Source organism: Mytilus californianus, unplaced genomic scaffold (genome assembly GCF_021869535.1).
Source record: "Mytilus californianus isolate M0D057914Y unplaced genomic scaffold, xbMytCali1.0.p SCAF_4, whole genome shotgun sequence".
In the NCBI taxonomy this organism is placed as follows: domain Eukaryota; kingdom Metazoa; phylum Mollusca; class Bivalvia; order Mytilida; family Mytilidae; genus Mytilus; species Mytilus californianus.
Genome location: NW_026262690.1, coordinates 43,000,990 through 43,026,036, shown reverse-complemented (window position 1 = coordinate 43,026,036; position 25,047 = coordinate 43,000,990). Strand labels below are relative to the sequence as shown.

The 25,047-nt window shown below is 31.2% G+C and overlaps 1 protein-coding gene across 7 annotated transcripts in view; it reads right to left on the bottom strand.

Annotated features, from left to right (window-relative positions):
• LOC127698325 (myosin-VIIa-like) overlaps window positions 1-25,047 on the bottom strand; it is a 111,934-nt gene that overhangs the window by 32,361 nt on the left and 54,526 nt on the right. For all 7 annotated transcript variants that reach the window (XR_007980794.1, XR_007980796.1, XR_007980795.1 and 4 more), the window contains 5 exons: window positions 8,848-9,067; window positions 3,301-4,074; window positions 1,862-1,978; window positions 1,356-1,577; window positions 873-1,004 (listed from right to left, as the gene is read on the bottom strand). Coding sequence is in view for 4 of the 7 variants with exons in the window: in XM_052201719.1 (XP_052057679.1) it covers window positions 873-1,004; window positions 1,356-1,577; window positions 1,862-1,978; window positions 3,301-4,074; window positions 8,848-9,067 (1,465 nt within the window). In the remaining 3 variants the exon portion in view is untranslated. The remainder of the gene's footprint in view (window positions 1-872; window positions 1,005-1,355; window positions 1,578-1,861; window positions 1,979-3,300; window positions 4,075-8,847; window positions 9,068-25,047) is intronic.

The window sequence follows — 25,047 nt, the reverse complement described above, 5'->3', positions numbered from 1 at the left end:
CCAATGGCACTGAACATACATCATAAAATGTAGCCAAGTTAACTATAACCAGTGGTGAAAATATCTACCCACTTTAATTATATACAAGGTTCTTATTTTTTGTTAATGAAAATTAAATGTAAAATAGACATTGCATTTTATATTCTAATTTTATAGGAAAAATAATGAAAAGTCAGTCTTTCCAACATTGCTTTCTTGAAGTTTCAAGAGCCTTTTATGTTAAACAAGAATGTGTCCATAGTACATGGATGCCCCACTCGCACTATCATTTTCTATGTTCAGTGGACTGTGAAATTGGGGTCAAAACTCTAATTTGGCATTAAAATTAGAAAGATCATATCATAGGGAACATGTGTACAAAGTTTCAAGTTGATTGGACTTCTACTTCATCAAAAACTACCTTGACCAAAAACTTTAACCTGAAGCGGGACAGACGGACGGAGGCACAGACCGAAAAACATAATGCCCCTAGGTGGGGCAATAAAATCTCAAATCAACTTGTGTTAAGTCTCTTTTGAATTTATTCAGACCTATTCTGGACTGGACGTTATATAAAGCTTGACATATCGAATAAACATTATTCTATTGTTAAAGACCCTGTGTTGACCTTTACGTGTCTTGATTTTTTTGTGTTGTTGGGTTGCAGTCTATTCTTCATACCTATCTAAATTTCTGAGAAAAAATAGTTTATCATAAAAGAAATAGTCAAACTAAATTTTTTAATTTGAGGTGGCACTGGGATTTATTAATAGGCACACCTAGACACAGTTATTAAAAAGTGAGTAAAATGCTGCTAATCTGCAACTGACTTTAATTGTAAACAGTTGGAACTTAAAGGACACCTAAAGAAACTATTTTTTAAGAAGACTTACCATAATTTCAGCTGTAGATGGTGGCAGATTTCTGGCTTTAGCTCTTGGCATTGTCAGATGTTTATGACATTGTAGAGAATACTTCCCTATTATACTATCACTGCAATTCTTCTTCACAAACGACAGCAAGTACTGAAAAATAACATGTATTTTACACACACATATGTATATATATGTAGATAGATGTATTCATTTTTCAAGTACTACGAGATGCTTATAATGCTTTTTCTCTGTTTAGAAAATAGAGACTTTTAAATCAATAATTTATGCTTTAATTGTTTTGTTCCTTACAATCAAATTCACTACCAACTGGTTAACACAGATAATTCACTACCAGCTGGTTAATACACACATTTCACTACCAACTGGTTAACACATATAATTCACTACCAACAGGTTAACATACATAATTCAGATATTTCATATAAAAAAAATAGGGAAAAGCATTTGATGGTTTTCCTTAAAACTTATATGAAATCTTACCTTGTGCAAATTTTTACTTGGCGAGAATGAGGCTGTAATCAAACACATTAGTGACCAAGCTTGGACTTGATAATTTTGTTCAGGGCAGTCCGTACACTGCCTAATCATCTGACAATAAATCTCATCTCGTAACTCTACATGTTGTATTCCAGCACCAACATAGTTTTGAACTACTTTCAAAACATCGTCTTTAGACTCATCCTTTATATATTTAGTTATATCCTGCAAACAATTATAATATGAATAAATTTTAAATGCCTTGAGTAATGCAAATATCTACAATTCATATTTACAACATTTCTATTTCTCATTAATATATTTTATCATAAATAAATGTTATTTATTTCAAGTTATGAATACAACCAGACTTTTCAGTCCTAAAATTTTGTTAAAAAATAGTCACTACCTTATTAAGCAATGACTTCTGTAATCTTTTACTATGGAAAAAAAATTGCACAATTTGAAAAATTTAATCCTCACATTAGAAATCTGTTTTCAATTTGTACCTTAAATGAAGTACAGGCTAAATGTACACTCTCTAAGTCATGGATATGTACATGTGATGTTGGTATATTTCCATTCTTACAAAACTTCAGCATTTCCTCCTTGGTTAAATAGCCCTTCTGCAATATAAATATATAAATTTTATCTTAATTCCTGACAATATTTACTGCATCATGAAAGATATTATGTTTTTCTAAAATTTATTTTGAATTCTAATATGATGCTATAGATTGCATGTATTGCTTTGAAATCAAAGTCATATTCTAATCCCAATAAAACATAGAGTAAATATGATTGACGTCAGTTATATTTTTAACAATGCCCAAGATCAAACTGGACATTTTAATAAACCATTTTAAAAGTAAGTCTCCATGTATCTGTACATTTCTTAATTGTGAAATGGCTGGTGTCATAGAAGATGTTTTGCTTCATCAAATCGAACCTTATAGGTCAGCAATGAAGTACAAAAGTTGTGAATTTGTTGTGTAACTCCCCCAATTTGTATGTAGTTTATTACTCCTGTGTATGTTCCTTTGATAACATCCATTGCCCTTATCAATAGATATCAAAGAACACTGTTGCAGCCTAAACAGCTTGTTGTCAGGTGCTAGGTTTTTAGCTTTCAGCAAATGTCATGATGATGAACAGTAATAATAGCATAGTTCCCTTAATATATATAGATTCCACCACTGCATCAAGTGTGTTATGATATTTCTCCACTCGAGGCTTGCCAAGCTTTTTAAATAATTAAAATGTAACTATTGAGAGTTGAGAAATATCGTAATACATACAAGAGTTGTAGCAGTGGAATCTGTTTCTCTAATGATTTTTAGAACAACGTTTATCCTTTTTTTTTCAAATATTTACAGAAAATTGTGTTCTTTATATGTGATGTCATCAGACATGGTCGCCTTTTGTCATGACGTCACAAAAGGAAATTTAGAAGAAACCAATAAAATTGGAGGTCATAATCAAATTTCTACCAATCATTTGCTGAGAACAAAGTTTTCTCTTGTCTAGATGAGAAATATTTTTTTCACACCGATCGAGAAATGTGAAAAAAGCATGAAAATTAATGAAACTGGGTTACATATTTGTATTTTGTATTTTATTCAGTTTTTTTTTGTCCCTTGTACATCCATTATATATATCAATTGTTTACTATGAAACAATAACATTTATGTGTTTTCATCAAAATATGATACTGTGAAGAATTAATCTTTATTTTCTATATGTACTTTACATATAAACTTATCGATTTTCAGTTACATAAAGGGACTGGTAATCATTAACATATTTCTATCTAAACAATTTAGGTTCTGACATAAACATTTCTATATATCAAAGTAAGCACTTCACAATACACAATTTTTTATATCTAGTAAGCAAGCATTTCACAATACAAAAACATATAATATATCTATAATAATATGATCAATACCTCTCCAGATCCAGGCCTTTTTCTCAAACTTTTCATGATAGTCCCACCCACTTCCTTAGGATGATCATTGAAGTACTTCTCAGCATACTCTAGCATATCATAATAAACATGTTCATCCTCTCCCAAATCTTTAACTGGTACTGCATGACCATTCATCTCTGGTTGTGATTCCATATCAAAGTTCATTAAGTTGTGTAAGTTTTTCTCTATGGTTGGTGACAGAGATTCAATGGCAGTTGGAGTTTTTGATTCTTGGTTGATATGATCTGGAAGTGGAGGAGCTGGGATTGTTGGCGGAGGTGGAAGTACTGGTGGAACAGCCACTGAGGTTGGTCTTGGTGGTAGTGGGCGATTTACATTTCCAGCCCCTGGGGGTGGAGGAGGTGGTGGTACTCCCCCAGGACCTGGTGGAGGAGGAGGTGGTGGAGGTATTCCTGCCCCACCAGGAGGAGGAGGTGGTGGTGGGACTCCTGTATTTGATCCCATCAGTTCATCTGCTGCAGTCTCAAACTGGTCTAAGAAATCCTCTATGCCTGCAATTTCTGCCATGTTTTCATCATAAGAATCTGAGTTAGGAGGATGAGCTGGCTTCAGAGAAGCTGATGGTGGTCTTGGTGGTGATGACTTATCCACACTGCCTGGAGGTGGTGGGGGTGGTAATGGTACATTTTCATCCAAACCTTCACTAGATGCATTCATCATTGGTGGTGGAGGTAATGGGTCTTCTCCTTCCTCAATTGATCTGTCAAGGTCATTGAGTACATCTTCAGTTTCCTGGAAAAAGTTCACAATAGAAACTCATCAATCAAAACAATAACAACAACAATAATAAATTCAAGTTTAAAAGTTAAAAAAATTCGTAAGGGTTCCGCGGAACCCAGTGTCTCGCCTACTTTTTCTGTTAATCGCAGGCTCAACAAAAATGAGGAAGTAAATCAATAAAAATATTCCTCTTGATACTATCTTTTGATTGTAAGAAGCTTCTGTCCAAGTTTGGTAAAAATCCAGGATAGTTTATGAATCTAATAAATGTTTAAAAACTTTAACTGCAGACTGAATGTAATGTTAACTGGAAGAAAACAAAATTTCCTTCTAGATACTAGCATTTGATCATAAACAAGCTTCTGTCCAAGTTTGGTACAAATCCAAAATAGTATAAGAAAGTTATTAAAATTTTAAAAACTTTAACCACAGAGTGAATGTGTTGTTTCCTGGCAGAAAATCTAAGTCCATTTAAAAGTAAAATACTGAAAAAATGGATTTATTTTTTTACAAAATTTTCTTCTAGATACTAGCTTTTGATCATAAACAAGCTTCTGTCCAAGTTTGGTACAAATCCAAAATAGTATAAGAAAGTTATTAAAATTTTAAAAACTTTAACTACAGAGTGAATGTGTTGTTTCCTGGCAGAAAAACTAAGTCCATTTATAAGTAAAATACAGAAAAAATGGAATTTTATTTTTACAAAATTTACTTCTGGATACTATCTTATGATCATAAACAAGCTTCTGTCCAAGTTTGGTAGAAATCCAGGATAGTTTAAGAAAGTTTTACTTCTGGATACTATCTTATGATCATAAACAAGCTTCTGTCCAAGTTCGGTAGAAATCCAGGATAGTTTAAGAAAGTTATTAAAATTTCAAAAACTTTAACCACAGAGTGAATATTTGTGGACGCCGCCGACGACAATGACGCCGACGGAATGTAGGATCGCTATGTCTCGCTTTTTCGACTAAAGTCGAAGGCTCGACAAAAATGTAAGTGTTCATGTGACCCTGTGCCTTGTCTGCAATTGCTGCTGTCAGTGTAAAAGTGTAATATTGACTGCTAAAAATCAAGTCCAATTATACCAAAAATAAAGGTAAATGACATAAATTCATTTTCTTTAGATGCTATTTCTGGATCATGAAAAAGACTCCAAGTTTATAACATTCCATGAAGGTTTGAATAAGTTATTCATGTCTGAAAAAACCTTTAACTTCAAACTGTATTTCAACATTTAACCTAAGACAATGTCAAAAATAACTGCAAAAATACTAAGTCCATCTATCAATGAAATAAATATTTTCAAAATAAAGCTTCAGATGCTGGTCATGAAGAAGCTTCTGTCCAGGTTTCATTTAATTACATTACAGTTGACAAAGTTATCAATGTCTTGAAAAAACTTATTTGTAAATTGTTTACAAAGCAGATAGAATGCAGGATCCTTTCATCACAGGCAAAACAAAAATGATACATTTGTAATATATGGTATTAATTTGATTAGATAATATACATCTGTAACATTTTCCTTCAACAAAACTAAAATGAACATAAAAGTTTACAGGAAAGGATCATTGAAAATATATTTTACTCATCTATGTGTTTTCATATATTTATGGTTAACCATAGTGTCGGTTAAGGTTAAAAGTGATTTCAATTAATTGAGACTAATGCACTAATCTCAGCTTATCAAATAAACCAAACATAAAAAATGTCTGCTGTCCTCACATGTTTTTAATAATTAACAAGCAGTGGCCTTATCCTATCATATATAAACTGACCTAAGAGAAGTGACAAATGTTTTTGTCTTGGGTTAATGATGAGTGAAGTATATACTGGATCTAGAATGTTTGTGTACAGATAATGGCCATAATAAGATTTCTGAATAGTTATTGGATGTAACTTGACTTTTCATATATCATAATTGAAATAAGTCAAGATAAAAGCTTTTATAATGACAACACTTCCTTGAAATATTACTAAGATTAGGCTAGCAGCAAAAAGAAATGTCCTGGACATAATTTTGTGCTTATATAGCATTCAAGATCAAAATTATACATATAGCATGACTTTATTCAAGGGCAACTAATACATGAAGTATAACATTTTTCCATGAAGACAGTACAAGAATACAGTCCAAATAGTCTTTTTAATCATCCCCTTTAAGATATGACCTTGATTTACACAGCCTTCTATAAACCCCTATTTTATAAGTAAATCTATGCTTCAGCATTGCATTGAATATTTGCTATATAATACCTATGCTCAATTGCAGTTCAACTTGCAAACCACTCCATTGCTTCAAGGTTATCAATAAAAAAAAAATGAAACAAAAAAATTGATTTTTGTACTCCTTTCATCTTCAAATTAAATCATTATATTTATAAAGGTTAAAAACTAAAGTCAAGATCTATGACTTTTAAAACTTTACAAGGTTAAGCAAAATCAATGAACAAAAGTGTTCACTGTAATGTGTATATGGATTCTGCAATAGTTTGGATATGAAAACTATAACAGTAACACAAATTAACAAAATAGAGAAACTAGAGGCTCTCAAGAGCCTGTGTCGCTCACCTGTATTTACTGATGCTTTGGAAATCATGTAAAATAAGGTTAAAATCATAATTAATAGTATTAGATATTAGATATTATAATGATACCTAAGATAATAACAAAAAACTGCAAAATTTTTGTAAAATTACTAACTTAGGGGCAGCAACCCAACAACAGGTTGTCGGATTCGTCTGAAAATTTCAGGGCAGATAAATCTAAATCTGATGAACATTTTTGCCACCTGTCAGATTTGCTCTAAATGCTTTAGTTTCAGAGATATAAACCAAAAACTGCATTTTACCCCTATGTTCTATTTTTAACCAAGTCGGCCATGATGGTTGGAAGGCGGGGTCATTGGACAATTTTTTTAAACTAGATACCCTAATAATGATTATGGCCAAGTATGGTTAAATTTGTCTCAGTAGTTTCAGAGAAGAAGATTTTTGTAAAAGATTACAAAAATTTACAAAAAATTGACTATTAAGGGCAATAACTCCTAAAGGGGTCGACTGACAATTTTGGTCATGACAACTTATTTGTTGATCTTACTTTGCTAAACATTATTGCTGTTTACTTATCTCTATCTATAATAATATTCAAGATAATAACCAAAAACGGCAAAATTTCCTTAAAATTACCAATTCAGGGGCAGCAACCCAACAACAGGTTGTCAGATTTGTCTGAAAATTTCAGGGCAGATAGATCTTGACCTGATAATCAGTTTTATCCTATGTCAGATTTACTCTAAATGCTTTGGTTTCAGAGATATACGCCAAAATCTACATTTTACCCCTATGTTCTATGTTTAGCCATGGTGGCCATCTTGGTTGATTGGCGGGGTCATCGGACACATTTTTTAAACTAGATACCCTAATGATGATTGTGGCCAAGTTTGGTTAAATTTGGCCCAGTGGTTTCAGAGGAGAAGATTTTTGTAAAAAGCTAACGACGACGGACGACGACGACGGACGCCAAGTGATGAGAAAAGCTCACTTGGCCCTTCGGGCCAGGTGAGCTAAAAAAGGGAAGGGCCAGCATTGTTAATGAGGTGTATACTCAAAGTCAGTGAATGATTTTCTATTAATTTCCCCCCTATCTATTAAAAGGATCCTAAAAGGGGGGTATATATCATGATGAACCCAAAATAAAATTTTGCTAAGCTCATTGCTTTTTCACCAATTTGCAAGAAACACAGTGAATAACTGTAAAAGAAGATGTTGGGTACATATTAATGAGACAGCAAATCAACAATCTTATAACCAAAAGGCATTTAGAAGTCAATAATCTCTAAATAGTTTAGAGACTATAAGATTTATGAATAAATCAATCAGAAACTATCAAAGACCTGCAATCAACACCAGATTCTCTTAATACAAAACAAATATTATAAGATATAACAAGGGACATATTTTGGTAGACCTGTTGGGTTGCTTTGATACTGAATACCTCAACTTATAAGCAATTATATGCAACTGTATGGCCTTTAACAATGAGAAAAACCAATACCCTATAGTCGGCTATAAGATATGAACCAACGACAACCACTGAACTACAGGCTCCTGACTTGGGACAGGGATATAAAGAATGTGGCAGGGTTAAACATGTTTGCTGGCACCAAACCCTCTTCTTACCTGGGACAGAGGTGTAACAGTAGAATATTAAGTTATGTGTTAAATTTTGTCATCTTCATGGGGGTAATGGTCTTATTGACAACCAAATCAGGGATTGCAAATAGCAGTAGCCTGATTGGTCATTTTTGCATAGTATGAAATGTTCTGTGATAAATAAAGTAACTAATCAAAATCATCTTATTCAACTGCTAAATAAATCTATTTTTGGAACTAATCCATTATCTTGTTTTTGGGGATAACTGTATAGATCAATTGAAAATATCCTGCCTATATGTGGGATCAGCATTGTCAAACAACATGCATAACAAGTAAGCAAAATTTGTCACTATTTACCACTGCATACTTATCTTCTGAGTGTTTTCAGATAAAGATTGATTGATTGGTTGTAGCTTACTTAATGTCCAGTGGCATATAAAGACTGATTAAACATGATTTCCTTCACTTCATTTGTTGTCTATCAAGCTATAAGGTTGTGCATCAGTAAATAATGTCTTAAACTTTGAGTCGCACAAGACATGGGTTAGTGAAGTTTGTCAGAGAATTTCAACACCTGCTCATCCTATCTACTTTTTTAAACACAGGAACACTTATTATTTATTACCATATCTTCCTCTAGTTTGTCTCCTAAATCCTCAAACTGTTTGTAAATATCGTCTAGTACTTGATTTGATGATTTGGCTGAGTTCAAGTTGTTTTCTTCCTGTACAAGAAAACTAAACATATCATCAAGATCGAGGTTAGTTGGAGAGGCATGTGGCTTGTACTGTGTCCACATAGAACCAATAAGGTTGGTCAAGGAATCTAACTCTGCCTGAGATGATCTGAAAGTAAACAAATAGAAAATTCATTATATTTTCAATTATAGGCTGTCAAATTTGCAAAGATTTTACAAAAATTACTAAGATGTCTAAAAAGGAAACAAACAAAAAACTGACTAAAACAAATCCTTTGAACACAAATGAATATTCCATAGCATCCCTTTGGGACTCATACTCAAGTCTGTTACCTACAAGGTTTAGTAATTTCTGAATTTTCATATTACTTATTTAAAAAATCTGTAAAATATACAGGATGATGACATCAAATTCTTGACAGATTTTCATATTATTTCAGAAATACACTTACTGAAGCCTCAACATAAATATCCTCTTCATATTTTACTTTTCTTAAAACTTTTTTATATAAACATGTTCGAAGAGTTGACCATAGAATTAGGTTAAGGCTAACCCAGATTTAAAAAAAACTTGTTAAGAATGCAAACTTTTTAACAGCTCTATTTTCTGTTGACGGCAAACTGACTGATGTTACAGTACAAAAACAACTCTGAATATAAAGAAAAACAAATTTTATAAAAAAAATCAATACATCTATATATATGGAAGACAATGTATACCTGCTGTGCATTTTATTGAATTTAAACAAAATTTTCAATAATAAGATACAACAATAGTTAGACTGTTTGCTTTTTAGGTTAAAGTTTAAATTGTCTTTCTTACTTTATTGGTGTGCAAGAACTTCAGGGTAACAGTACCAAAATACCTCTCCCCCAGACCCCTAAAAAAAACCCAAAAAAACCAAACAAATGAATATAAAAACAAAACAAAAACTAAACCAAAAAATAAACCCCAAAAAATCATTGAAAGAAAAAGTAATAAATAACAGCTTCAATTGAATTTTCACCCCATTTAACTAAGAATTCTTTCCTAAAAAGTCACGATAAGGACCAGCAATAAAAAACAGATTACAACAGTTTTGAGTTTAACTGTGTTTACAATAAAAATAATTAAAATATTCATATAATAAGTAAATTGTAAGAAATTTCACTAGAAGTTTGATTTGAGATTACTGGTAAGTTAAGAATCCAGTAACAATAGATACTGTTGATTCCAACAAGGAAGTAAAAATGTCTGACAAGACAATAGGTACTGTCAAAGGTAATGGAAATAAATGTTAAATCATCCTATACAGTAGAAAATCAATGTTAACTTGTCAGGCTAATATGTTTTGTTAGTTCAAAGGGTTGTCTACTTTCTTATATACATCAGTGAACTGCTCAGGCTCCTTACTGTTATAATGTAGTGTACATCAACAAAAGGTTAATAAATTAAGGAACTTTCAAAACTTTGATTGAGCTTAACAGGCTAATCTGAAAATTAATTTTTACATTAATCTTTATTTTGAGAAAAAATTAGTCTCTTGTATATATCATTTTGAATTTTGGCTAAGCTAATTCTATTTTATTAAAGAATTATTTAAATATAAAAGATCTGTCAACACAGATATATGCTTTGCCTGCTTGCAGGTTCTTTCATACAAATAATAAACTGTTGACACAGAGATATGCTTTACCTGCTTGCAGGTTTCTTTCATACAAATAATAAACTGTTGACACAGAGATATGTTTTGCTTGCTTGCAAGTTTCTTTCATACAAATAATAAACTGTTGACACAGAGATATGCTTTGCCTACTTGCAGGTTTTTATCATATAAATAATAAACTGTTGACACAGAGATATGCTTTGCCTACTTGCAGGTTTTTATCATATAAATAATAAACTGTTGACACAGAGATATGCTTTGCCTACTTGCAGGTTTTTATCATACAAATAATAAACTGTTGACACAGAGATATGCTTTGCCTACTTGCAGGTTTTTATCATACAAATAATAAACTGTTGACACAGAGATATGCTTTGCCTACGTGCAGGTTTTTATCATACAAATAATAAACTGTTGACACAGAGATATGCTTTGCCTACTTGCAGGTTTTTATCATACAAATAATAAACTGTTGACACAGAGATATGCTTTGCCTACTTGCAGGTTTTTATCATATAAATAAATCTGTATGTGTATTATTTTCACTCAAGTAACTGAAGAGAAGGTATAAAAGACAGACAGACCCTTTTGCCACATACCATTCACTGTTGTTTATTTCATACACTGTAGGTGAAAACTCTGAAATCTGTTCAAATCAAAACTGCTTAGACAGAGCAATGAAACATACATATTTTTTACCTAAGTTTTACCCCTTAAAAAAGACTGAAAAACTATAAGTGCATAAACCTTCTTAATACGAAGCCTGACAATGAATAATTATGAAGTAAATTTTTGAAAGAAATATATAAAGTATTGCAAGTGATGTTGGAATCCAATTATCGTAAAGCTATATCATTTAATACCAAGCAGCGCTCAACTTCAATTTCACCAACTGACAATTTACTATGATTGAATACCCATCTCTAGCAAAGTAGTGTAAAGACAATATTCTGTAATTGCAATTTATTTCTCGGTCCTGTAATCTGAAATCAATTGTCATATTTGGAGAGAAACAGATTTTTGATATACATTAAACCTAAAGCCTTGCCGATAGTTGTACATATTATGGCACTTAAATCTTGTTTTTAGACAATACAGAACATGACTGGAATATAATTTCTGGTATAATCATCTGACAACCTATGTAAATTCAAATCATTCTCTCATAGCACACTATAATTAAGTTTTGTCTTCTATTCTATCCATAATATTGCTTTAAGCCGTGATTTTAACAAAGGATTTCTTTAACGCTTACTCAATCCAAAACAAATAACAACAAATAAATAAATAGTATGTCAGAAACAAAAAATAAATATTTAAAAAAATCATCATGACAAAAACTGAATGCTTGGTAATCAAATTTAGACAGCCACAATTCTTTTTCATATTGATTTTAAGTACAAAATTATATGACATTAAACAAGTGTTAAATGACTTGAGCACAACTTAACCACTTGGGAATACTGGCTGAAAGGACAAACCATTGTCAACCAAATACATTTTTTTATTTCATTATCATGAAGGTGGACATTTTGTCTGATCAGATTAAATACAATAAACACTCATGAACTTTCTATTTTCTATTCCAATATAAATTATGTCATATAGTTTTATTTTATTATTTGGAGAATTTGGCGTTGTTGCAGATCTTTGATTGTTTTTGTTTAATTTATTCACAACTTTTATAGACATGGGATGATTTAGAGATTGACATATTGTATTGATTGATTGAATGCTGTTTGCTTTACGTCCAGTGGCAAGACATATATTGTATAGGCACCTGTCTTTTGCTTTACGTCCAGTGGCAAGACATATATTGTATAGGCACCTGTCTTTTGCTTTACGTCCAGTGACAAGACATATATTGTATAGGCACCTGTCTTTTGCTTTACGTCCAGTGGCAAGACATATATTGTATAGGCACCTGTCTTTTGCTTTACGTCCAGTGACAAGACATATTTTGTATAGGCACCTGTCTTGCTTTACGTCCAGTGACAAGACATATATTGTATAGGCACCTGCTTTTTGCTGAAGACTGTATGCTGCCCCACTAGATCTATTTTAGTTATTTTTGTCATTAGGTAACTGTCTCATTGACATTCATCTCACGTCTCAATTTATTTATAAGGATAAGGTTCTGCAACATAATAATATTCTCCCTTTAAACAAAGCAATTTACCATGGAAATTTTATTCTGGAACTTTTCTTACTTTCATATGGATGCTACCAACACAGATGTTTTGGCCTGATTAAACTTCTTGAGTTAAAACATATCAATGCCCCTTTTTCTGCTAATTCCGCAACACTTTAATCCATTGGAAATTTGATTGCTTACACTATATAAAAAGAATTAGACAAGAAATCAGGCATCCCAAAAGATTCATCAGACTAAAAATCTTCTTAGTTTCTCCTCTAAGCACGCAGCATTAAGGAGTAAAAGACTTGTCGGCTCGAAGTCAGAATAATGTGTCCAGGTAAGGTGATATGTCTTCCTGCGGACTGTTACCTTGTGAACTAGCACGTTAAAAATCCGACTCAGCGTGTCAGTCTAGTGCAAAGCAGGGTTAATATTCATATTACATTAACATGTTCTCGTCTTGAATATACATATTAATTTGCCGCTGGACGTTAAGCAGCCATCCATCATCATCATCTTCTTAGTTATCTGTCTGAGAATTTTGGTTCTTTCACTTTTTTCATTGTTATTTTTAAACTCTTGTCAAGCATGACATAAATCTGAGGAGTGTGCATCTTTGTTCCATCTGATTATCATACTAAGGCATCCGATTATCATACTAAGGCTTGTTGTGTGCCACTGATAAAAAATCACATTTTAGCATTAAGTCTGACTAAATGTCAATTGTTAATATTTTTTACTTTGTTTCAGATGATGTTCACTCTACATACATACATATTTACATATCAGGATCGAACAATACATTAAGTTTCATATAGAAATAATAAACTACCTAAGAGGAGTTGCAACGACAACGTAGGAGATGGACAGGGCGAACATTTTCAAAGCCTAAAGAGGCATGTCTGTGGGAAAACTCAATGGACTGGTGTATACTACCCATATGCACATCTTTATATTAGGATGTAACAATCTACCAAGTTTTGTTCAAATATGATATGCAGGAAGAGGTGCAATGATCAGACAGCCAAATTGATTCCTATATACTCCCCTACCCCCTCTTTTTTGCAGAGGGTATAATAAAAACTTAAGACAGCTCTGACAGTTTTAAGTATCCTTTAATGAGTTTATTTAATATTTTTTCAAGGAATTTGGTGTTGAGATCTACTGTCTTTCCTCTTTAGTCCATTCATAACTTTTCTAGGAATGGAATGATTAGTGGCTTGTAACAATGTGACAGCAAGTGTGCAATTTAGGAAATAAAAAATAAAATAAAAATTAGGTGAAAACAGTAAAACCTAGAGAAAAGTGTTTGCCACAAAGTTGTTGAAATTTAACTGCCAAACAGGAAAACTGAAAAAAGCTGGTGTAGGTTGAATATATGGTGACATCCTGTTTCTCCCACTTTTAATTACATGCCTATATAAACATTTGGGTATTTGTTGTTACAGTTTTAGTAATTAAAGTTTGTTTCTAAATTGTTCTTGTGGTGTAATTCACCTGTAAACTTTGAAAAAATGTCTATATGTCTTTCTGTTCAAATTTGTTTAGCAAAAAAATAGAAGTTATTAAATACATGTGCTTAAATTTTCTTGTTAATTACATTTGTGAAATGTTTTAATAATAAAATAAGGATTCTGTTATATTTATTTTCTTGTGCAATAATACCAAAAAAAATTGCTAGGACTTTTGGCTTAATGGTCTTTATGGCTATGTTATAATAGTACAAATTTTTTTTAGAAAAAAAAAATAGAAGTTATCAAATACATGTGCTTAAATTATTAGTAAAATACATTTGTGAAATGTTCAATATCAAAAAAAAGGATTCTGTAATACTTATTTTCTTGTTGAATAATTAAAAAAAAAAATATAACCAAAAAATAAGATTTAAGATTAATTAAGAATAACAAGTGACATGAAGTGAGCTCAAATCTGCATCCAAGCCAAAAAATTTATAGATAATTATAAAAAGCTGCCCTTAAGAAACTCATCTTTTAATATCGTAAATGATAAGTAAGCCAAGCTCTACATGTGTAATTGCATTATAATTTCCTGATTTGAAATCTGCTTGCATTTTTAAAAATTTAAATATAAATAATGTCAACCAACCAAAGATAAACGCAAAAAAGATACTGCAAGTGATGAAACAACATGCCAGAGACGAAATCACACCAATACCAACTATTTATGAGTTTAATTTAAAGAATATCATATATATTGTTAGCCTTGTTGTTATTCAAACAAAGAACAAGAAGCGGAAAATAAGTACACAAGAGAGCACACCCTGAAATGTCTAGCCTACTTTATTGACCATTAATTTTATGTTGATAGTCCTTAATATAAAGCTTTACTACTCACATAAATTTAACATGATCCAAGAAAATGAGGTCAAGGTCAGATAAACCAAACCGAAAATACATGTACACCTTACAATTATTCCATACACCAAATATAGTAGCCCTATTGCTTATAGTATCTGATATATTGACTTGACCACGAAAACTTAACCTTGTTCACTGATCCATGAAATGAGGTCGAGGTCAGATGAAAACTGTCTGACAGGCATGAGGACCTTGCAAGGTACGCACATACTAAATATAGTTATCCTATTACTAATAAAAGAGAAATCAACATTACAAAAAATCTTAACTTAATGAAAATGAGGTCAAGGACAAAGGACATATGACAGACATACATAAGGCATCTATATACAAAGTATGAAGCGTCCAGGTCTTCCAGCTTCTAACATAGTCCTAAATATAAAGCCGCTGCCAGATCACTATCACTATGTCGAGCTTTCTGTGACAGAAGTCGCAGGCTCGACAAAAAAATATAAAAAAAAAACACATCAAATTGCCCAGTACCATGAAAAAAGAAAAATCAAATAAGACAGTAGTTGACTTTTCATATTATAAGAAACACAATAAAATACATTTTCTTTCCACGAAAAAACCCAAATAAACATTAATGTTTTCTCATGTAGATTGCATAAATTTTATTCATTTATACACCTATATGTTGAAATATATTTGGAACAGACTATATTATTTTATGGTCAGTAAGTCCATTTTTGTTTATTTAACTGTTTGATAATTATGGTAATTAAAAGTGGGAGAAACAGTACCAAACCAAATATATATATGTCTCGACATCAATACATCCTCTCTTATTCTATTGAAGGAGAGATGATGATCAGAACTGTCGTCTGTAAGCTTTTTAGCAGAAAGGAAAATGTTCAATCATTTTTTTCAAATCCTATTATAAAGTGTGCATCTACTATAAACTTTGAGGATGGGAATAAAAATATTTCAAATGTTCTGGTGAGGGATGAGATTTCACACAACAATTTTCTCCATCACACACATTTTTTAAAATCAAAATATGATATTTGATCAGGAGTCTAGATCATAAACTTTTTAAAAGGATATCTTTTGGTTATATATGTTTAGGGATTGCTGACATATACCAATATCTCCTTTTATTCACATTAAAAAATCTATACAAAACTACAATTGAAATTTAAAAACTTTTAAATTGAATAAAAAATACTACAGAAATCCATGTTTTTATTTGAGAAATTGCACACTTGGTTTCTACAAGGATTTGTATGGTTTCTATCTTTGAATAATGGGCTTGTGATATTAGGGAACTGTCTTCTGTCTCATTGACATTTTTTAAAACATTTCTTTTTATTTGTGTGTACTTGGAACTTGACAGCCTCTGGTTAAAAAAGTGGCTAACATGTAAAAGGTGTAGTTCTCACCAAAAAAATTGAACCATCTTTGATATAACTCTTCAGCTAGGGTTACTAAAAAGTTATTGGTCCAGACTTACTCAAAATCAAATGTCATATTTGAATTGTTCCATGGGCAATCATATTACATCACCTTATTTTAATATTGATCTGAAAAATTATCTTTATATAAACATATGTATCAAAAATCTGCAAGCAATACAAAAAAGTCTGGAATACTACAATTTTCAAGAAATTTTCTATGTTAAAGGGCTGTGTCTATTCTTCAAAAAGTCAGTATACCAGAACCAAACACAAACTCGATCCGATAGTCATCATTATACAAGGGCCATAATTCTGCAAAGTAGGTCAACTAGAACAAAATGCAAATGTACCAAAAATCCTATCAATACCTATACTAGCAGGCATAACCAGTCTGAGTAACTGTTGTGATTTCAGAATGTCTGAAAAATTGAAAGACAAAAAGACAGTAATGCTTAAAAATTTAATATCAGTGGGGGCATTAAAAATGTGAATTGTTAAAAGTTATTCCATACTTACCATTTTACATTAGATTCCAAAGCAATATATGTAATTTTCCTGCTATTTTTTAGAATTAAAACAAAGTTTTATTCACATCTAATATCCATAATAGACGGTGATTCTGCAAAAGCCTGAAACCTCATAAAATTAAATATGAATGTCACTGAATACTTCATGACAGAAGTATATCCTAAATATGTCTGCGGTGCCACTATAATTTTTACCATCAACTGAAATCCCTGTGGAAAATCACAACTTATTTAATTTTACTGGAAAAATCTTCTTTATGACATCAAGCTCATTTTCTCTCTATCATTTAGATCATTCTATTAATTGTACCATCATCTTAAAACATTTTTCTCATCAGCACTGTGAAATGGAAACATTTTATCAATAAATTTTAATTTGTATTTCCAGAAGGGATCATGTATCTATTTTTCAAATGATGCTTGAAAAAATATCCTTCTCAAAGATTTCAGCAAAACACAATGAGGAATGGATTTAATAAATCCTACTTAAAGGTTCCAATAACAAATACAAGACAAACAATTTCTACATGGGAAAAACTAATGGTCATATATACAACTTCTCAAAGGGAAATTTTTTATTCAATAATTATGAGTAAATAAATAAAATTTCAAACAATCTATTAACAATTTTAAAATATGATTTTGTACCTATTTTGAGAAGTATTGACACTTTTCAATATAAAAGTGAAAAACCTCCCAGAATATGGATTGAGGCAGAATTTGATCTATTATTTAACCTATTGATTTTTAGGCTTGATATAAGTCTATGAAGAATGCATCTTCCATTGTTTCAAAATCTACTTCACACTTTCCTTTCTACAGCTTAATAATACTACAGTATTCACTGTACTGTAACATGATACTTGAACAGAAACTAAAGCATCAGTTTCATAACTGTTTATGTAGGGTATTGTAGCATTTGAATTGCAGAATGAGAGACTCTTTTCATACTTTCATTTGGTTCGTTAATAATAAATGACTGCTATTTTAGTACTGAGAATACAGGTAACAATCAAACTGATAATCCTCGTCTGTTAGTCTATTTGAAGAATATGTACTATGAGCTTCCGATCACTGATTATACCCTGTACTTGCTTTTGAGTAGAAGGAAATACATAAACCAAACAAGACAGAGTGGATAAGTACAATTTTTTTTAAATAGTTCACATTATAATTTCAAGTTGATGCGACTACAATTTCATGAATACCTATCTTAAACCAAAACTTTAACCTAATACAGGAGGGATGCACAGACCCTACCACCTACTGTCATGAGGTAAACAAACAAATGGAGGTTTTAATTCAAATTTGATCCGGTTTGATTTTTTACATTAATTTTTGAATTTTCAGTATTCTTTCATTATAGATGATTGATAAAATATCTTAATTTACAAAAAAGTTATGTCGTTTCAAAAAAAATATTTCTTAGAATAAAAGAAGAATGTGTCTGAAGACATGAACGCCCCAACTCTAGAACGGTAAATGACTCACTCCCCAAATTCAAACTCTGTCTGCTAGTTTTGAATCTTGGCATTGTGTATGAGTTTCATAAAATTTGCAAGAGGCAAACTTAAGTTAGAGTGAGGAAATGAAAATGGGACAGACAGAAGGATAGAAAGATGGATGTAAAGATGAACAGAAAGACAGACGGAAGGAATTGAAGGACTGTACTATATTATTCAATATGATTACATTTTTATTGTACTTACTTTATTCCTGGATGGATTTTAGTTGCTATAATTTGGACCTTAACACAAAACTAAGCTTGGATAAACAAATGAACAAACCAAATGTTGCCAAAAATCTTTTGAAGATAGGGATAATAAATATCACATAAAAAATACTATTTTTTCTGTAAAAGTCAAATCTACCAGGCTTAGGGTAACCAAATAAGATAAGATACAAAAGCTGTGATTCCAACAACTTGTTAACATTTAGTGCAAAGATTTTATCGTTCTTACTGTAGCAAGTTAAACTGATATGATGGAATGAAATGTAATTATAGGGTACTTGATAGACAATCTATTTCCATTATCTGATCCAGGATAATCATTCTGTTGGAGGTACAGATCCATTACTTAATCAATGCCACAAATTACAGCGCAAAATTGGTTTTAAAAAATAACACTCATCAGTCTATCTGTGTAATGTAGGAAAGCATTCAAATTTTAAAAAGCGAAAATTCTACAATTCCCAAACTGATCAGCGTGACACTTTATGAAGAAGGATCTTTAAGTTTGCCCTAAGTTAATCATAATTTCACGCTTAATGATCAATTTACAGAGAAACTGACCTAAAATATTTGTTATTTAAACAAGGCAACAAAATCAAAGTTATACCAACTACTTCACAAATATCAAACGTCTAAATACTTTAAAAGTTTGGTCATTTTATTTGAATGCAACCAAATTCAAAATGAATGCAACAAAAGTAGATATTTTTAGGAATTTACTGATTTCCCCTTATTTTAGGTGTTTTAACCCTGTTATAATTTAATCAAGCTGACCAAAAATTTAGAAAATTTGGATTTTTTTTTTATCTTGGTTGCTCTAAAAATAATGCAACTGAAAAATAATGCTCAGGTTGATTTTTTTTCTACCAAAATTTGGAGCAGAAAACATATGTGTCCTGAACTTTCTATAAAAAGTTAATTCCCATTCATTGCTTTTTCTTTTTTTACATTTTCCATCCTTTTATTCATCAATTCTAGAATTTTAAAATTAATAAGTAGTTGCTCACAATGCCTTTTGCCAAAACAGATCCTTCAAATAAATGAAATGACTTGTGCCATGAAAGCAAATAAGCATGTATAATTTAGATTTTCCCCCTAAATACAAGCCTTATCTTTCAATATCAAATTGTTTGCTTTAATGTCAAGGGGGAAACTTACAATTTATACCTCATAATGTGATTGCAAAATGCAAATTAACCTGTAAAACTTCTTGCAGCAGCAATATCTAAATGTTTTTTGGCATGTACAATATAACTAATCAATCAACGGGTCATGTTCAGTATTCACCACTGAGAGGAATAAGTACTTTTAATATATTCATTAGCAGAAACAGAACAAATAGGTTTTTTCTAAATCTTAAAATCTATTGTAATATACATAAACATTTTCAAGGAACATATTTGTTTAAACACATTTGTAATAACTGGAATCTGAAATCTACATTATATCAAATTTCAGTAGATTTAGATGAGATATACTTAATCTAATTAAAGCAAATGTAAAATTGTTCACACATATATACAGATGAGGGCAAAATCTAAAGCCCAGAGGCCACTACAGTTCTCAAACCTCCTGTCTTACAACTCAAATAGAAAAAAAAACCCTTTTAATCATCAAAATACTTAAACCTGTATTTAGTCATTTTGCTTAAATTGCTAGACAACTAGCTTGGTAAATAAATTTTTTTTGACAAATAGTTAAAAAGTGACTCAAGTACAACATAAGTGATCATTTTCACTACTGAACCCAGAGGTAACACCTATTCATCATGTCACCATATGTCACACAGTTAAAAGTCATAAGTAACACATATTCATCATGTTATTTGATGTTATAAGAAATCATGCCTTTCACGTCAATATTGATTGTCTAAACAATTTTGTATCAGATTTTGTATTGTTGAAATAAGCCAAAAATAACCACAGTGTAAAATTTCCACATGTACATACATTCACCATAACCATAACACCATAAGTTCAGCAATGTAGATACAATGAAAGAACTATTTGTTAACCTTTCGCTTCAGAAACAAAAATGAAAAATCAGTCAATTCCAACTTAAGCATGTTAAGTGAGCAACCAAACCATAAGCCAATGGGCAGATAGTACCACAACTAAAGGAAAAATCTGAAAATACCAAAAAAGTGCAAAAAATACCACACAAAAATCTGAAAATAATGCAACACAACCCCCATAAAAAACTTCGGGTCAACTGAGGTATTCCATAAGGAAAAGTATTATGTCTTCTTAAGTAATGGCACTTGCAGAGTTCCTCTTGTTATCATTGAACTCTCATTACATCATATCAGACTTTGGATAAAACATACTCCAGTTACAACACTACATTTGTTAATGTGGTAGAACCATTGAGGGTAAAATTTATAGCAAAGGTTACCAGAGGCATTTGAATTATAGCTGACTGTAAAAGAAAACCTATTTTCATGTTGATTTTAGAAATAGCAGCTTCATAGTATGTTAGATCAGGGTAAGCTGAATAGAAAATTTTTGCCTTAATCATAAATCAAATCAACCTTTAATTCATATAAATTTGTCCATTGTGATGGCATTTGTTTAATATTCACAATAATGAATCTTTATCAAAATATGTCATCAAACAATTTATATATTAATTTGTATATAATCAATAAGACTAATTGTAAATACACAGTAGAATTTTGTGAGTAAACAAATATTTCATTATAGTAAATGTGATCATTAACCAGAACCAAACATTAAATCCCAATATAATCATCGATGTAGAATGTTTGTAATGGAAAATTATTAAATACATCATTCTAATATGGCATAAACTCATTTTTTCAATATTCCTAGGAAATAAATAACTTGTAATTTTCAAAGAAATAAATGAGAAATGCCATGTAAGGATAATTTGCAATCTGACAGAAATATATCTTGGTAGTTTATACTCAGATGCATTGGTTAGTATGTAAAGATGTACAGGAACAGTAATTTTCGGAAAGTAACCTAAAATTTTGGACAACTGACCATCATTAAACAATTCTTTTTAAAAATATGAGTATGGAAGGCAGTAGGTTATGTACATCTGACAGGTCTCATTTGACTTGGACCTCATTTTCAGAGTTCATTGGCCATTTGAATAATTATTTTACTCCAGCAAGTAAAACAGTAAAGTATGTAAGCTCTAAATTTACAATCTTGACATTAACATTGAAAATCATCTGCTTTTATTAAAAAATATTTGGTCGTTCATTGCCTTATTCGAAGCAGACAATATGACAGACATATACATCACTGTATACAAGAAGTTTGACTGTTTATAATTGTTCAGATTCATTTCTACTTCAATTGCTCCACTGACTGCAGAGTGATTTTTAATATTCAGAGAAACTGTGGTTCCAGAAACAATTATTTTTATGTTGTTATTATAAGTGGTCCAAGTCATTTATCAAAATTTCAATATCAATTTCTCCGCAATTTTCAACAGTGTGCTCCGTTTATTTTCAAGAAACCACAAAATTATGATTTTTTTCAAGTACATTAATTCTGGAATGGTCAAAGTGAAAATGACAAAAAATCAAGCTTATCATCCTAAAACCACAAAATTTGGAATTTTTCCAACAATCAATAACTCGGGGATGAAATGAAAATGATGAAATCAAACTGAATCTGTGTTTAGCAGACCAAAAATTCCATAAAAATTTTGATCAATTTCTTAAAATGGCTCTCCATTTTTTATATAGAGACCACAAAATTAATTTTTTTTTCCAACAGTCAAGTACCATAACTCTGAAACGATAAGAGTGAAATAGAGGAAAATCAAAACTTAACATGTCTGTAGCGGTCTAAAACATTCCATTAAATTTTCAATTAATTTCCAAAAGCCTTTCTTTTTCTTTCATCTGGAATCCGTAAGTGTGACAGACTTGAGGATTTCTATATACCCCCCTCCTTCCAACTGACCCTGTTGACCAGGAGTATAAACTAGAGGCTCTCAAGAGCCTGTGTCTATATGCATATTCAACAGGGGACACTCTCCAACATTGTAGACGAGAATAGAATTAATGACAAAAATCTCTGGGTTTTTTAGTATCTTATATTGCTGATCATTGAAGTCTGTTTAGTTTCTCTCTATCTTCATGATCTTTTTTAGCCTTTGCTCTAAACACAAAAGAGGGTAAAAAAACTCCTATAAAGAGTAACAGTCTACTTATTATATCAGCAAAATTTGATTTGTTAGTAGGTCTTGTCTTGCTTATCATTTTTGATTATTTAAGTTTCTATCTATCTATTATAATTAATATCATACAAGGAAAAACGCCAAAAAAATGGTAAAAATCATAATTAAAGGGCAATAACTCCAATAAGGAGTCGTTGGACAATTTCTGCCATTTGTCTTAATTGTAGATTTTGTCTTGCTGATCATTTTTGTATATTTAAGTTTCTTTCTATCTATTATAAGTTATAAGATATAAGACAAAAATGCCCAAAAATTTGTACAAATCGGCTTCAAAGGGAAATAACTCTAATAAGGAGTCAACTGATGATTTCAACCATAAGACTTTTTTGAAGAACTTGTCCTTCTGATCATTTTTGCAATTTAAATTTTCTCTCTATCTTTTATAGTTTTCAAGATATGATAATAGGCAAAAATCGAAAAAAAGTGGTAAAATTTGTCATTTAAGGGCAATAACTCCTACAGGAAATTGTCTTACAGTTTTGATGTATATGGATAATTGGTAGAGCTCAACATTCTGAACAATTTTACCCGCTTCAGATTTCCTCTTTTTATAACGGTTATCAGAATAATAGACAAAACTTGCATTTTACCCCATATGTTCTATTTTTTGCCATGTCGGCCATCTTTGTTGGCAGGCAGGGTCATCAGACACATTTTTTAAACTGAATACCCTAATGATGATTGTGGCTAAGTTTGATTCTATTTGGACCAGTAGTTAATAGGAGAAGATTTTTTTAAAAGATTACAAAAAATTACGAAAAATGGTTAAAAATTGACTATAAAGGGCAATAACTCCTTAAGGGGTTTACAGTTTATCTCTATCTATAATAATATTCAAGATAATAACCAAAAAAGGCAAAATTTCCTTAAAATTAACAATTCAGGGGCAGCAACCCAACAACGGGTTGTCCGATTCATCTGAAAATTTCAGGGTAGATAGATCTTGACCTGATAAACAATTTTACCCCCATGTCAGATTTGCTCTAAATGCTTTTGTTTCAGAGATATAAGCCAAAATCTACATTTTACCCCTATGTTCTATTTTTAGCCATGGTGGCCATCTTGGTTGGTTGGCCGGGTCACCGGACACTTTTTTTAAACTAGATACCCCAATGATGATTATGGCCAAGTTTGGTTAAATTTGGCCTAGTAGTTTCAGAGGAGAAGATTTTTGTAAAAGTTTAACGGATGACGGACGCCAAGTGATGAGAAAAGCTCACTTGGCCCTTTGGGCCAGGTGAGCTAAAAAATACAGATTCTCTCCAAAACAGGAAAGGTACATGACACAACAGTCCATAAACTTATAGATTAGCTAAGGTTCTAAAAACATGAGGGAAAATCTCTGCTACAATCTCATCAAGGGCAAAAGAGATATGAAATGCATCAGAGAAATTTTCTCCAGTTTGAAAGACCATAGATAACCTGGTTAACATCAATGACTTAAGCTTTTGACTGCATCGCATTCTTACTCTACTTAGCTGAAAAACAACGATCTCAGTAAAGTAGCTTGTGATGGAAAATTCTCAAACAGAAAGATCAAAGGAAAATTTATAAAAAATAATGATAAACATGTAGTAACACAAAGTTTACAAGAAAAGCAAGCAGCACTATAATATTAACATAATTAGCCTTTTTTGTCCCTTCATTTTTGCAGTCATTCCATTAATGAGAATTTTCCAATATACTGTTTCTGAACTGAATTATTGATACATAAGTATCATCAACATTTGTTTTAGTATGATTCTAAAGAATGATTATTGTTAAAACCAGTAATGACAGAAGGATGCAACAGACAAGTTATTAAAAATCAGTCCAGTGGAGAGTTAAAAAAGTCTGTATCTTCTAAGTCCATTAAATAATATTTTTGTTGTATACAATATATTCCCGTAAGAACACATAATGAGGCTTGCAGTTCTATGTGTTCAAATATCAATCAAGATACTTTTATATTTTATTTCAAATACATGTTTTGTGTTACAATGTTTATCACAAGTCAACACTATAATAGAATTACACAATACAACCAGAAATAAAGGTGTAATACCACCATTGATTTTCCCCTATTTGTCTTTGTTAAATTTGCACTTTTCAAA